The 14107-nt window shown below is 39.2% G+C and overlaps 1 protein-coding gene across 23 annotated transcripts in view; it reads left to right on the plus strand.

Moving 5' to 3' along the window:
• Nucleotides 1-14107, plus strand: part of Mbnl1 (muscleblind like splicing regulator 1) — a 171419-nt gene that overhangs the window by 48269 nt on the left and 109043 nt on the right. For 18 of the 23 annotated variants that reach the window (XM_060378363.1, XM_060378361.1, XM_060378373.1 and 15 more), the window contains exon 2: nt 2062-3063. The exons of 3 other annotated variants lie outside the window; for them this stretch is intronic. In XM_060378363.1, the coding sequence (XP_060234346.1) occupies nt 2890-3063 (174 nt within the window). In that variant the 5' untranslated portion in view covers nt 2062-2889. Of the gene's footprint in view, nt 1-1459; nt 1853-2061; nt 3064-14107 lie in introns of those variants that run through there. 2 more of the 23 variants (XM_060378360.1, XM_060378367.1) reach the window with 2 other exon arrangements.

The raw sequence follows: 14107 nt of genomic DNA on the forward strand, positions 1-14107 counted from the left end.
ACATGGGTGCGTGTGTGTATGTTGCTTTTGTGTCCTCAGGTAATCTCAGTCCTGCCGTAAATGATCATTTCATATATGCGTGCCTTTGGAGCTCCATCTGTTGTTTTTCCTCACTGTTCTCAGGTTACTGAGATGAGTAGTGTTGTTTCTGCCCCTGAAACATGTGGTCTGGCGGCTCCGATATATAAGGAAATAAACATGCTGGACAGACAGGGATTTTGCTGTGTAGAGGTAATTAGAAATGGTGATATTAATTAGCCTGTAAGTGGACATAGATGGACATGTCATGTTTTCTGGCTTTCCTAGTGGTACATGGTGGCTGATGAAGTGTTAAGCAGTGTTGACTAAAGAGGTGGTGACCGCATGTACTCTGTGTTCAAATCATGGAGGCTCCAAGAAATTGTGAATGCTCAGTAAAGACTCGGGATCGTGCACAGAGTATATAGCACTTGTCAGAACTGGATTGAGCCGATCTTGCTTTGACAGAGCTGAGCCTTAGTACCTGAGGACCCTTGGAAACATTTTTCTTGAACATTGTAGAGAGTTACTTCTTTAGTCCCTATCACAAATTCTAGTTTGCTGTAAAGTGGTTTTCAAATATAAATACCTTTGTTAAGTAGCTTAATTTTTTTCTGAATAGTATTAAGAATATTAGTAGTAGTCGTAAAAATTAAATTCTACTAGATATTCATGCTTTTAGCATAGATGTCTTCTTATTCTGTATGACCAACTCCTTAAAAACAGGAGTGTAATTCTTGTTACTTTTGGTGGTGGTTTGGAATGTGCAAGTTAGAAAGCATTTCTTCACTGATGATATTCAAAAGAAAAAAACAACCTAAAAAACAAAAAAACAAACATGCTTTATTATTGTAACTAGTAAAATTTTGAAGGTGTTTTGTTTTGTTTTGTTTTGTCCTGATTGAAAGAGAAAGTAAGATGTTAAGATGCAAAGGTGCCCTGTTGGAAAGAGTGGTCTCCTAAGTTAACAGAAGGCAGCTGCCTCAGCCCCCACCCTCCAGGCATAGTGTGGGGCTGAGCACACTCAGAAGTGCATCACACTGCCCAAATCAAATTGCTCACTTAATAATTAATGTTCCTGCAATGGAATCGCTCTCTCCCTGGAGGTTGGCTTCAGATTTACCAGACATCTGACAACACTGCACTCCTTATTCTCGCCACAAGACCCCAGCTTCTGCTTTAAAAACGTCAGGATAAAGGACGCTTTTGTTCGTAGCTTGCCTGCCTGTGATATAGTGACAAAGTGTCTGATGGCTGAATGGAATAGCTTTACAGTATGAGTGCTGCTTTCAGCAGAGGGGCAGGACTTGTGCTTTAGGAGGAAGTGAATTGGATAGGTCAGGAGAATGTACCATTTGTAAACACCCCTTTCCTTTTTTATTCACTTGTCAGGACAGCAGCAGCAGGCTGCTCAGTGTCCACCCCTGCGCTGAGGCAGAGAGAAAGCTGCTTGGACTTCAGCTGTAGTTTTTAAACCTTGCTTTTGATTGCCCCGGTAGTGATTGTCAAGTCCTTGGACTTGCGTTAGGAGCTGTTTGGAAACTAACATGGTTTAGTCCACTAACTGCATGTTGGGTAAATTCAAAACCCACATGCTCGTCCTCTTGCAGTGGAATAAGTCACATCTGATGGACATTTTCTGTGCTGATAGCATAGTAATGAACGTCTGACAGGCGCGACCTTTCATAAGACAACCCTCACTATTGGCTTTCTGCCCAGAATATTGCTGCAACACTATCTGTGATTGGTTATCTCTCTATCATGCATTGCTTCACAAGGGGAAACGGCCCCCTTTTTAATAAATCTACGATGGCTGGCTGCAATATGCCTCACTGTAAGTATTGTGTGTGTGTGTGTGTGTGAGAGAGAGAGAGAGAGAGAGAGAGAGGGAGAGAAAGAGACAGAGAAAGAGACAGAGAGAGAGGAGGAGGAGCGAGGCTGACTTTGAGTTGCTTAGTCTGGTATCACATGGCAAGGTTGTGCTACTATAGGACACCAGTAAATGCTACTTAGTAAATCTTAACCTATCTCTTTTCTCTACAGGTTGGTACTAAGAAGTGCCTTTCCTGACGTCTCTGCTGCTTGGACCCGCTTCTAGAGCAGCCTCTGCTTTTGCCTTGCTTGCTGCCAGCTAGACTGTGACGACAGCACATCCGCCCTCCACCTCTAGCCCAGACACCCCCATTTCTACTTCTAATCAGGAGAAAAGCTCTGAGTATCTGCCATTGCCCTAGGCTGCTTTAGTTTAGAAGAAAAGTTTGCTGAAAAAGTAAGATACCTTCTGCCAGGAAATCAAGGAGGAAAAAAAAAATCATTTTCTCGATTTTGCTCTAAACCGCCGCATCTGTCTATGCCAAACTAATCAATACCGATCGCAACGCCCAACTCCATCGCAAACCCAGCTGTGAGGAGGCTCCCTGTCAGACAACTTTGCTGAAAGCAGCTTGGAAATCGGTGTCAAAGGGTCTGCCACGTTTTCATGCTTGCATTTTGGGCTCCAAATTGGCACTGGGAAAGGGTTACTGAGCACAAGGCTGATTCCAGGCCCTCCTTTAAACACCCAACTACTTACAACCCTGGTATTTCTCTAAAAACCAAAACCTCTTTGAATTAACAGTTTCATGCTGTGAATTTCTAGTGGAGGTCTTTCCCTTGATACTGAAGTCACACTTTTCCATGTGCCGTTAAAGCAGGGACTGGGGAAACAGCCTTTCGGACATTTTCACCGTCATTTCACAGTTCTAAGTTTTATCACTTCCTATTTTGTTTTGGTTTTTGTTTTTTGCTTTGGTTGCTGATTTTTTTTCTTTTTTTGAGAGGGGTTGGGTTTGTCGGTTTCATTGAACATTTAAGTACCTGTAAAATATAAACATGGCTGTTAGTGTCACACCAATTCGGGACACAAAATGGCTAACACTGGAAGTATGTAGAGAGTTTCAAAGGGGGACTTGCTCACGGCCAGACACGGAATGTAAATTTGCACATCCTTCGAAAAGCTGCCAAGTTGAAAATGGACGAGTAATCGCCTGCTTTGATTCACTGAAAGTGAGTAAATATTATCTACTTTTAAGGATATGCAATGATTGATTAAGGGGTATGGGCACCCAGGACTCTAAATTTGGGATTATACATTGCTTTGTTAACACTTTAGTTATGCAATATGTTCTGGTTGATGGTATTGGGCTGGGGCACTCAAGTGAGGTCTCAGAGGACCAAGTCCAGCCAAACTTTGTTCTAAATAACTTTATCAGGCCTTTAACTAGAAACTCCATGCTTTTTTCCCCTAGAGCAGAAAGTGTTGCATATTGACTAAGTCAGAACATATTACTAGTTCTGGCTTAGTGACAGCAACTCAGAGTTTTTGTTCATCAATGGTAAATGTTTCTGTTCAGCACTTTCGTATATGATAAGGCCAAGACAGTAACGGATTGAATATAAGTTGTTTTCCTTTGTTGGTAAACTTGTCAAGCTGTTACAAATATATGGCAACTTCTGTGTCATCTGATCATAGGTGCATTTTAACTCTCATAATGATTTTCTTTTTCTGTGAGATTATTTTAGTGGCTGAAACCATGCACTTTTGGGACTACATGACTAGAAGTGAGATTTTTTTCAGTTGCTATAGTATCTTAACCGAAACACACACTATATTGAATGTGGACTTTATAAATAGGCACAAACTCTTAAGTACTGCTGTTCATTAGGTTTTTCATATTGAGGTAATACAGATGTTCATTTTCTGTGAGATTCTTGCCAGTTGTTACTTGCAGTGTTCTCAGAAATGTTAAAAGTTTCCTTTGTGCACACAATGAGAAGAAATGATCTATATTTTGATATTCAAAAAATGTTTTGGATTTGTAATCCATGTATCAAGTTTTAATGCATCTTGTAAAGATAGCACACGTCTTTATTTTGAAATTCAAGGTCAAGACTAGAAAAGTGTTCCAGGATGCCTTCAACCGACTTGGTTTAATCAGATTAATTTTTTAATACTAAATTCCTACAGTTAATTCTTTGACTCTTCCAAGATGGGTCACCATCTTACCCAGATCTGTGAAGAAGTCTCAAATCTATCCTGTCTTATTAAACACAAACCATACAGTAATCCAAGTGCTTTCTTACATCACATCAGGGTGAGTTAGAGGTTAACCATTTTCAGCAGGTTGTTTTAGTACACTTTGTAATGCTCACTTTGGTGAGGTTTTTGCCGAATGTTTCGAAGATTCAGTCTTCAGAATGGTCAAAGAGGAGGCATGTGTTAGTGCCCACAGAGCTGTGTTAAGATGGCAGGCTGTAGGCACAGTCCTTGTAGAGATAAATAAGTAGAAGCTATAGATTACTGCTTCCCCAACCTTGGTCTTGAACTGCATTTATAAGGGCACAATACTGACCTTTGTCAACATCAATCCTAAATTAATGCTCACCAATTCAGGTGTAATTAGAGACAGGGATGCATACAATGAGGAGCAAAGGACTAATTGCCCTTGTCGGTAACCAGCTGTGTTCATGAGTAACTCCTTTTTGACCCAATTCCTAGTAAATCCAGTTTTTAATCCCATAGATAATAGGTGGTAAACTCCTGGCTGTAAAATGAAGGGCATTAAATTTGGCCTTGACGTCGAATGGTTTTCACAGAAGACCTGCCGACACAGGGTTTGGAAACATTGTGAACCATTAAAATTCAGTTGCTATTTTTCCAGTTCCAAATATTTTTTTAGTTACTGTTCACTTGTGGTCAGAGAACAGTTCTCCTTTGAGTAAAGCAACAGTCCTGCTCACAGACGTCCTGTGTGGGTAATGAGACTAAACTGCTGCATCAAAGCCTTAAAAACAAACAAACAAGCAAAAACCTAAAAAATACATGATTTTTCTTTTCCTTTGGTTTTCTAAGAAAAGCTGAAATTTATAGTTCTAAAATTAGGCAAAATATTTTTTTTATTTGAGTAGAGGGACAAATTAACACAAATTTATTTATAATAAAGCTTCATACCCAGACAATAACTCCTTAAATATTAGCGAAATAACTATTAAGAATCAGTCAACAGAGCTTGGATGTGCAGCTAAGTAATTGTGTTTCCCATTTTCACATGTAACTGAAAGAACCCATACTTCTTTATGTAGTGTTGCATTTCTATCTTTTAGGTAGTAGTCTTACGCTGTTCAATTTTGTGGCTAAAATAGACCCAGAACACATTTTAAAACACTTAAAAGTATCCCATGACTCACTCATGCTTGAAGTTCTGAAGTTTGGGAGCATTCTGAGGCTTGCTTGCCAACAACTAACAGATCATCTCCATTGTCTGAGAGTAAACGGAAGGAATTTACAAAACTTATAATATCCTGACTTCTTTAATGAAATGTGCTTTCTGTATTACTTTTCATTTCTGCTCCAGCCTCTTTTGAGTTCTTGAGCCATGAGATGGAGGTGGCTTGTGTAATCTACTATTTTTAGAAAGTTAGGAAAGCAAACCAAATACTCTCTGAGAGGACCCTGTGAAATGGCTGTACCCTTCAGCTGTGCTGTTTCAGACTTTGGCTAGGCTCCCAGGTGACTTAGGTTTATAGCTGACTTCTGGTTAGAAGAGAATTCCTCTCTCTCTCTCTCTCTCTCTCTCTCTCTCTCCCTCCCCCTCCTTTCTTCTCCCCCTCTCTTTGCCTCTTTTTCTCTCAAGACACATGCACTCACACACTTGTGCATACAAACACATCCACACAGAGAAAACAAACTGAGCATTAGAAAAGTGTTTATCTAAAAGAAATCACTAGGCATAGTACTAGAGGTTATGAGAAGAAATTAGCTAATAGAATTTCATTGGCATGCTGGTAATTTTAAGTTTAAAGATTGAATTAAGGTTAAATGTAGTAAAGGAAAACAGTTCTAGTTCATGATAAATGTGTTGCAAAAATGGGCTGTGATAAGTAGCATTATGATAGACCTCTTCAAATGCACATAATGAAAACACGAGATGAGGAATAGGTCAAGTATGTAAATTAAATAGCATTTAAGCACTTTATTAATTTAATTTTTATTTTGCACTTGTTTAAATTTATAGTCGTCTAAAAGTGAGTTCTAGCTATGGCTTGATGGGCTTGTTACTTGGGGACAGGCAGTAGGCACTTCAGAGATTAAGAACAATTGACCAAGTGCATCATTTTGTTCTGAAGAGGACTTTTTTCCTCGTATGGCTTATAAATGAGGTTCCAAAAGAGGGGAAAAAAGATTCCAGTACTGTAAGCTGCCAATAGAATGATCTTGTGTTTCAGACGCGGTATTTCCAGTACTGTGAATGCTGTGCCATTCTCTTATCTCTCAGCTTTATAACTCACAGCTTATGTGAAGAGAGTAAATGGTTGTATTTTTTATGTGATGTTAAATGTATTGTAGTTTCAAAAATTAAATGTTTGCTATATCATCAATAGAAATAAACCTCCAGTGTTAACATCTGGATGTTAACATGTTAACATCTGGACTGACTTGATGTGGTACCCCCAGATTGCCACTGTGTATTTTTAGCAGAGAAATGGCTGGTATCATTGCTGTTCTTGCAAAGACAGTGACATGGTCTTTTAATCATGTTTTTTTTTTTTCCTCCTTTTTTTTTTCATCACCATGTCTTTAAAACAACTTTAGTTTTAACTAAGAATCCTGACAAAATGAAATACAGGAGATCTGAAACTCCTGGACAAACGGAATTTTAGTGTTATAGGTTCCCACCTACAGTAACTTTGATAAGAATTTGTTGCATTTTCCTTATGGCATCTTACATACAAAGTTTTGAAAGGCTTTCATGCCCTATATCCTGAAACTTGCGCACACGTGTACTCACGTGTGTGCTTTAGTGACAGGTGGACCCAGCAGATTCTTTTCTACACTGATGTCTTCAGAGAAGGACTAACTGTAAGATATAACTTGTAAAACTGCTTGACAGATTTGCGTGTTCTCAGTGTATCCAGTAAGCAGAAACTTTACAACTCCAAGAGGTTGTTCCTGGGCCTCTGCATGCCAATTGTTACCCTCATTAAGCTTATATTTAAGCAGTCATTGTGATAGAGACTTTATGGGTATAGCTTCTGACATTACTAGGGGACACAGCCACACAGCAAACTCCCTGATCTGGCTCTTCACAATCTTTCTGACCCCAACATCTCCCCACACCCTTTGTTAGTGTTCTCTGAGCCTTAGGTGCAAGGCTGTTTTGTAGCTGTATCCATTGCAACTAGAATCCACATTTTGGCATTTTGATTGCTCATGGTTCAGAAAACAATCTTTTAAGTGAGTGAATACTTTTAAACTGTCAGGCAAACAAAATTCAAGACAAAGCTACCTAAAGTATAGAATCTTGCTGTTTTGAGCTTTTGTCTGATTTTAGCCTACTACTTCTCCTTTTTCCTCATTAAGTCTTGCTTCCCTGTATTAGAGTGATCAACCGAAGACTATTTAAACCCAAGGCAGCATGGTGCATAAACAGGAACAAAGTTTACCTGCATGTCAAGTGTCAGAACTTCTCAAATTCTGACTCTGTTTCATAGCCTCATCGCAATTGTCTGGGTGAGGCTTTAGGTCTCTGATATGTAGGGTAAATGGGCTGCTGAGGGAGTGGAACATGGTTACAGCCTGCGAAACCTGCAGTGCTTCTCCGCCCCAAGGACACCCAGGGGCCTAGACAGGGTGCTTATCCTGTCATTTTCCTTGCTGAGGATAAGTGGAGGATTTGAGCTATCAGCATTGCTAATCCATTACCTTTCATGCTGAGCAATGTCTCTGCTCTCCCTCAGATCTAGACAAAGCTTTATTTTCTTATAAAGAGATCCTAATGAGGAAATTTTGACACCCCCCCCCTTTTAACTTCAGCAGATTTAGAAGACACACATTCTGTGCTTTTAGATAAGGAAATAATTATCCATGTTATTACTTAGGTCAGAATTCATGAGAGTCAGTAGAAATGGGTAGCTAAATGGATGACCTTTGACTGCACTGCTGATAGAGATTAGTGTGTAGAAACTAATAAAAGTAACTAGAAAGGCTGGTTGAGAACACTTAGTGATACCATGTATTGTGTGTTAGAGTAGTAATTTCTTGTAAGTTTCACTGAAGTGGTAACACTGAGCAGTGTTAACTCTAGCACATAACACTTGCAGAATGCTAACCCACTGAAGAGTTTTGTAAATAACATTTCTTATACAGTTGTCACCAAATATACATCTGCATATATCAGCATTGTTCTGGCATTAATATTTTTTAATTAATTTAAATTTTGATTTATGCTTGTTTTGCTTAAAAAAAAAAAGAAAAAGAAGCTTTTTTTGTGTTACATGGTTCTGTGCTTTGAGAATTTAGTGACAGTTTCCAGATGCTAGAACCCTTTATATATTGTAGCTTGACAGGCAGGCCAACTCCAGGAAGTCTTTGGACCATGGGTCTTGTTACACTTTCTTCTTTTTTTCCTTCAAAAATCTTTGCACCTTTCCAACCATCTGGTTTCAGAACTGTTGGATCTGCTCGTTCTTTATTAGTCCCAGAGACATGGAGACATGATGTAGATATTGGAGCTGTAAAACTGATTAATGCCCCCTTCCGCAGCATTTGGCATAAACAGGAGTTTGATTTTTGTCAGCTGTCTGGGCCTGTTTGGTGTCTTCCGCAGTTCCCAGTGCTCAGGGTCTTTCATCCTAAGGTCCTGAGAAGCACATGTCTTCTAAACTTAGCATTCTTCCAGCACTGAAAGATAGGCTGGGCAGCACCATGCACCAGCCATGTTCTTGGAAGCAGAAAAGGAAAGAGCAAATCAGGTAACACCCCGTTACAGTCAAAACCAGTCTACCTAAGAAAGGTCTGCCGAGCTTCACCAGGGTTTCTCCTGACCTCTTAATTTCTGATTGGGCATTAAGGATTGCCATAGTAGTTGCTTAACTATTCTCTAACAAAGTCAGTTTTCAGGTAATGTGCAAGAGGAAAATGACATGTGTTGGCAATGATGAGAGAGAATTATGGAAATTACTTATCCTAGAAGTCTCCCAGAATCAAATAAATGTGTCTGGCAAGTACACGAGTGTGGTAGCCATTGAAGGGAGGACCCTTTTGCAGAGGAGCATTAGTACTGCTCCTATACTACAACAGTCATTACTTTGTTTTAGTGAGTCAATAAAAGCTGTCATTGCACAAATTTTTACTTTTTACTTTTATGGAAAAACAAAATAGCACGTTTCTTTTTCCTATTAAAATGTGTTTATATCTATAATTATATATACATGCCTATATGTTTGAAATATATACTATATGTATATATATATATATATATCTTTCATGGTTTAGAAAGAGAGTCCAAATGATTTTGTATGGCAGAAAATTCTCCTGTTACTCTAATTTTCATTTATAGTTCCTTTACAAATATATTTTTCATTTTTTAAAGGGAAATGAATTAATAGTTACTAAATCATTCTGTGTTGAACATTGTTTTCACTTTATAATAAAATTAGCCTATTCAACAACTCTTTGATAATAATATTTGACAGATAGGCACAGTGAAGTACAGAGAAGCCAGGTGCTGTTCAACTGGACCAACTAGTGAGCTGTGGACCTGATGCCTGGTAGCCTGATTTCAATTTCCATACTCAGTCACATCATACCAAACATTGCTTTTCAGTTTACATATCTGTGTGATGAGGAATCAACATATAAACCACACACAAGTGCTCCTGCATAAATAAGTGGTGATTCAAGGTAAGTTGAAGTCATAGGACCTATAGCAGTGAATACACACAATTCTGTTTTGAGTTAACAAGTAGATCAAAAAGGGACTCTAAATTAGCAGGAAGATTGTGGCATCAGACAGAAAGATTATGAGTCTGTTCTAAAAGATAAGAAAATGAGGTTAAGTTTAGCATGTCCAGTAGTGACACTGCATCAGCTTGATAGCTGCCTCAGTGTGTAGAAGGAGGGGCTGAAGAGATGGCTCAGTGCTTATCAACACTGGCTGCCCATCCAGAGACCCCAGGCTTAGTTTCCAGTTCTTACACAGTGTTTTACAACTGTACTCTAGGTCCAGAAGATTCTATGCCTTTTTCTAAACCATGATTACTAGCAATGCATGTGGTACATATACATACATGCAGGTAAACTATTCATGCATAAAAATAAAATCAATGTATGAAATGAAAAATGACCCAGTGTCTCTTAATTGTTCAGAACCAATTCAGTTAAATCATCAGGCCCACCCTGAAAAGCCAGCGTAACTATAGGGTTCTTGAGGTGTGTTTTAAAACCTTGGCACCAAATTAAACCAGGGAGACTCCTCAAACGCATCGTGAGCTCCATTCTTTTCAAAAATTGTAACTGTGGTTGGTATCATGGACTCCAACTGCCTTCGTCAGAGTTTCCTGGAACAGTTTGGTCTTCAGAAATTTAGCTGGGCCGAGTGTAGGGGAGTAGCCTTTCTCGCATTCTTGGGACACTCTGCAAGCCAGCTCTTGGTTTTCTCAACTTTCGATTTGGCCTGCTCTTGTTTCCTGGAGAGGTCTTCAAGAACAGGCAGTGTACACATCCTGTGGGCCTCACCTACAAGGGAGGAAGGCCCCATTGTCAAAGGATCTGCAGTAAGCCTCCCATGCTGGTCTGGACGAGCTGTGGAATTTATTGTTCAGCTCCTTCTCTTTGTCTTCCTGTAGCTTCATGAGGTGCTTTCTGTGCTAATCCCAGGCAGAAGTGGTAAAATAAGTGATGGAAATACTGGAAGTATCAAGCTCATGAACTTATTTTGTTTTCCTTTATTACTGTTTTACTACAGCAATAGTTAAAGGGTCTGATGTGAAGAACAGACATTTGGGAGCTGAGAAGGGATAAGGATTCGATAACTTAAAGAGGGTAACAAGCATATTCTGTCTCAGAATATGCAGAAGTTAAAAGTGCTGTTCTCCTGGTGCTTATTATTTGCAGGGAGACTGTTAGAAGTGCGTGGGGTGGAGATTAGGAGCACAACTCCTCAATAGTAATGGTAAGGTCAGTGTGTGTGCAACTTGAAGAAGAGGGAGAGGAATGTCTTTAGTGGTTTAGCTTTACTTTTTTTCCAAAACTACTGACTCTGAAACCACAAGTAGGAACAGAGCCAGAGTCCCCCAAAAGAAAGAAAAGTCCCTCACTGAGAGGGAACCTCCATTTTAACCTGAGGTCTCAGGTTCCAGGCCAGCAGAATGCTGCAGCTATCTTGAGCTTATCTAGGCATTCATATGTTGTATTTTGGGTTAGTGTGAGTTTGAGGCTTGACTATCAGGTCCCAAAACCTTATTGCTTCAAAGCCCGTAGGACTCCAATATGCTTTTAGAGTTATCTCTCTGCCTCCAATGCAGATGTGGAGTTGCTGATATCTAGGCCCAGACTCTTCTTACATGAGGCAGGAAGCATCTGCAGTTAATAGTTGACAGTAAATTACACAAAATTAAAAAAAAAAAATGGAAAATTAAAGTTAGCAAAACTAAGGAGTTTTTCTAGCATTTTAAATTTCTCTGTAGATACAGACATAATCAGTGTTTAGGATCTGCTTGTGATGGATAAATTACATCTGTAATTCATTCTTTTCCATGTTACTGCATTCAGAAGATAATTTGCTTTCAGAAATCATTGCTCATCTAATATTCTAACATCGTTCATAGACTGAAAACACGTTTAGTAGCATGTCCCTTTCCAGTAAGGACTTCTGTCCATCAGTTTCAACCTACAGAGAGGGATTGGGGAAAAGCAGTCCAATTCCTCTTTAGTAGATGATATTGTTTCTCAAAAGATTGTTCTCCTTAGAGGGAGGCAACTCAGAAGAAAGATGAAGAAAGAAAAACCATGAAGAAATACTTAAAGAATTAATTATTAAATGAAGAATCCTGTTAAGAAAGATTTGTGTTCAGAATGAGTTATCCCCACATTATCTCATATCTCTTCGGGGCTAAGTGGTGACTAATGAAATCTAAGTCTAGCCATGAGAGGAGATTATCATCATGCTCTTATTTATTGGACTTTTTCTTCCTCTGAAAAGCATTGCTTCCCGTGAATCTTAGCAAAGTTAAAAATGAAAGGAAATGTTCATGAAAGAAACTCAAATATATTTAAAAGGAACAATCAAAATAAGCAAACCCCCCAAACCTCTAAATCTCGAAAACAGAATAAACAAAAACCCCAAACATGCCTTAGCTCAGCCTCTGGTGAACTATAAATCATTATTCATATTAAAGAAGTTACTAATATTGCAAATATTTTTACAGTGGGGTCTATTTAAGTAGCTCCTGCACTACTTGAAATCTATGATTGAAGCATATAACATACTTTTGAGTACAAAGGCTTCAATAGGCAGAGCAATAAATGCAGAGTGGTGTTAGTGTCTTTATTAGTGACTACTGACTTCCATAACTCCTGCCAAGGATGAATAATTATAGGGAAGAGATTGTCATGAGAAATATATATTTTGCACTAAAGATTTAGTTAAGAACTCACAGAATTTGGTAGTTGATTCTGTGGGGCACAGCCCTAGCTATACAAGTGTGAAGACCAGAATCCAAATTCCAAATGGGGACAAGAGCAGATCCTAGAAGCTGGCAGCAAAGCATAGCTGAAAAGGCAAGCTGCTGGTTCAGTGAGAGAGGCTGTCTACAGGCCTCAAGGTGGAGACTGACACCTTTGCCTGTCAGAAGAGTCACCAGGTGTAACCCCAAATACATGCTACTTACACATCCTAGATGCAGGGGCAGTCACTGTTCTTTTACAGTTTTATTACTAGCTGTACTAGAGGTTGTGAAATCTTTTCAAAAGGGTGTAAACTACACAGAATTTTGCCTCTTTGGGTGTCGATAGACTAGTGGCTATTTTAAGACCATAAAATAATAAAATTTTGATTTTAATAGATTTGTTCTGAAATACACTGGAAACTGAGTTTGTGGAAGAGAAGCAGAATAATCAGCATGTTTTTATTGGCATGGTCACTGCTGGTTTTAATATGGCAAGAGAATTAGCCAAGATCATCATCACAGTGTGGAATTCTGTGAGATTAACTTGAGCCATATTGATTTTTAGGTAACTCATTTAGAAATTATTAACTTTAATGTACCCATTATACGAAGTGAGAAAGCTCAGAGCAGTTACTTCTCCAAGGTCACACAGTGAGGGGCAGGTTTCTGGGGCTTAACACAGTCTGCCTTCAGAGCTTACAGTGTTAGCCTGCCTGCTGTGAAATTTGTCTATAACCTGTTAATCCTGAGAAACATTATAGCATGATATTGTGCATAAAACCTCTATTTAATTTCCAGTGAGTTTCTATATGAAAATGTTGGGCAAGTATTGGTTCAATTATAGCAATACCCTGAATTTAAGATGAGGGTACTTTAGAAAAACTAACTCTTTCACATGTTTCTTTAGCAATACTATCTTGGAATAATTGCTAATAAGGTATTCTCATTCAAAATGTGAAACATTAAAGTTTTAGCCATCAGTCTTAGAGTATAAATCTCTGAGCAGATAACATTTATGTCTTTACATACTTCACAGAGAATGAATTAGGTAGTAAACCAGAAAACAGTCTGTTCTAGAAAAATGAAGAACAAACTCACCAGAGTTCCAGCTTGGCACTGATATGAAAGAGCGTCTGATAAGGAGGCCTCTCCGTCAGTTACCACCCTTATAGCTTTTGATTGTGATGGAGTATCTTTTGATCATTTATTACAATTTATTCGCTTTGAAACCAGATGTAGTCCCCTCCTTCACCTCCTCCTGGTCTTACCCTCTCTTCCTCTCACCCTCCCCTGTGCCTCCCCTAGTCAGCTGATAGGGGAGGTCCTTCTCTCCTACTCTCTGACCCTAGCCTATCAGGTCTCGTCAGGACTGTTGGGAGTCACTTTCTCTGTGGCCTAAGAAGGCTACCTCTCCAGGGGGAGGTAATCAAAGCTGAGATGCTCAGATGTAGCCTATGGGCAGCTCAGTCTCCTTGTGGGTTCCCTAGTAAGGGGTGCAGGGGCAGTCTCTGGCATGAACTCGGTTGTCTGCTCTTTGTTCATCTCCCCTTGCAGTATCTTTTTATGAACTGACATGTAAGCCCATGAAACTGTAGATGTCATT

The sequence above is a fragment of the Meriones unguiculatus genome, chromosome 2, assembly GCF_030254825.1.
Source record: "Meriones unguiculatus strain TT.TT164.6M chromosome 2, Bangor_MerUng_6.1, whole genome shotgun sequence".
NCBI lineage: Eukaryota > Metazoa > Chordata > Mammalia > Rodentia > Muridae > Meriones > Meriones unguiculatus.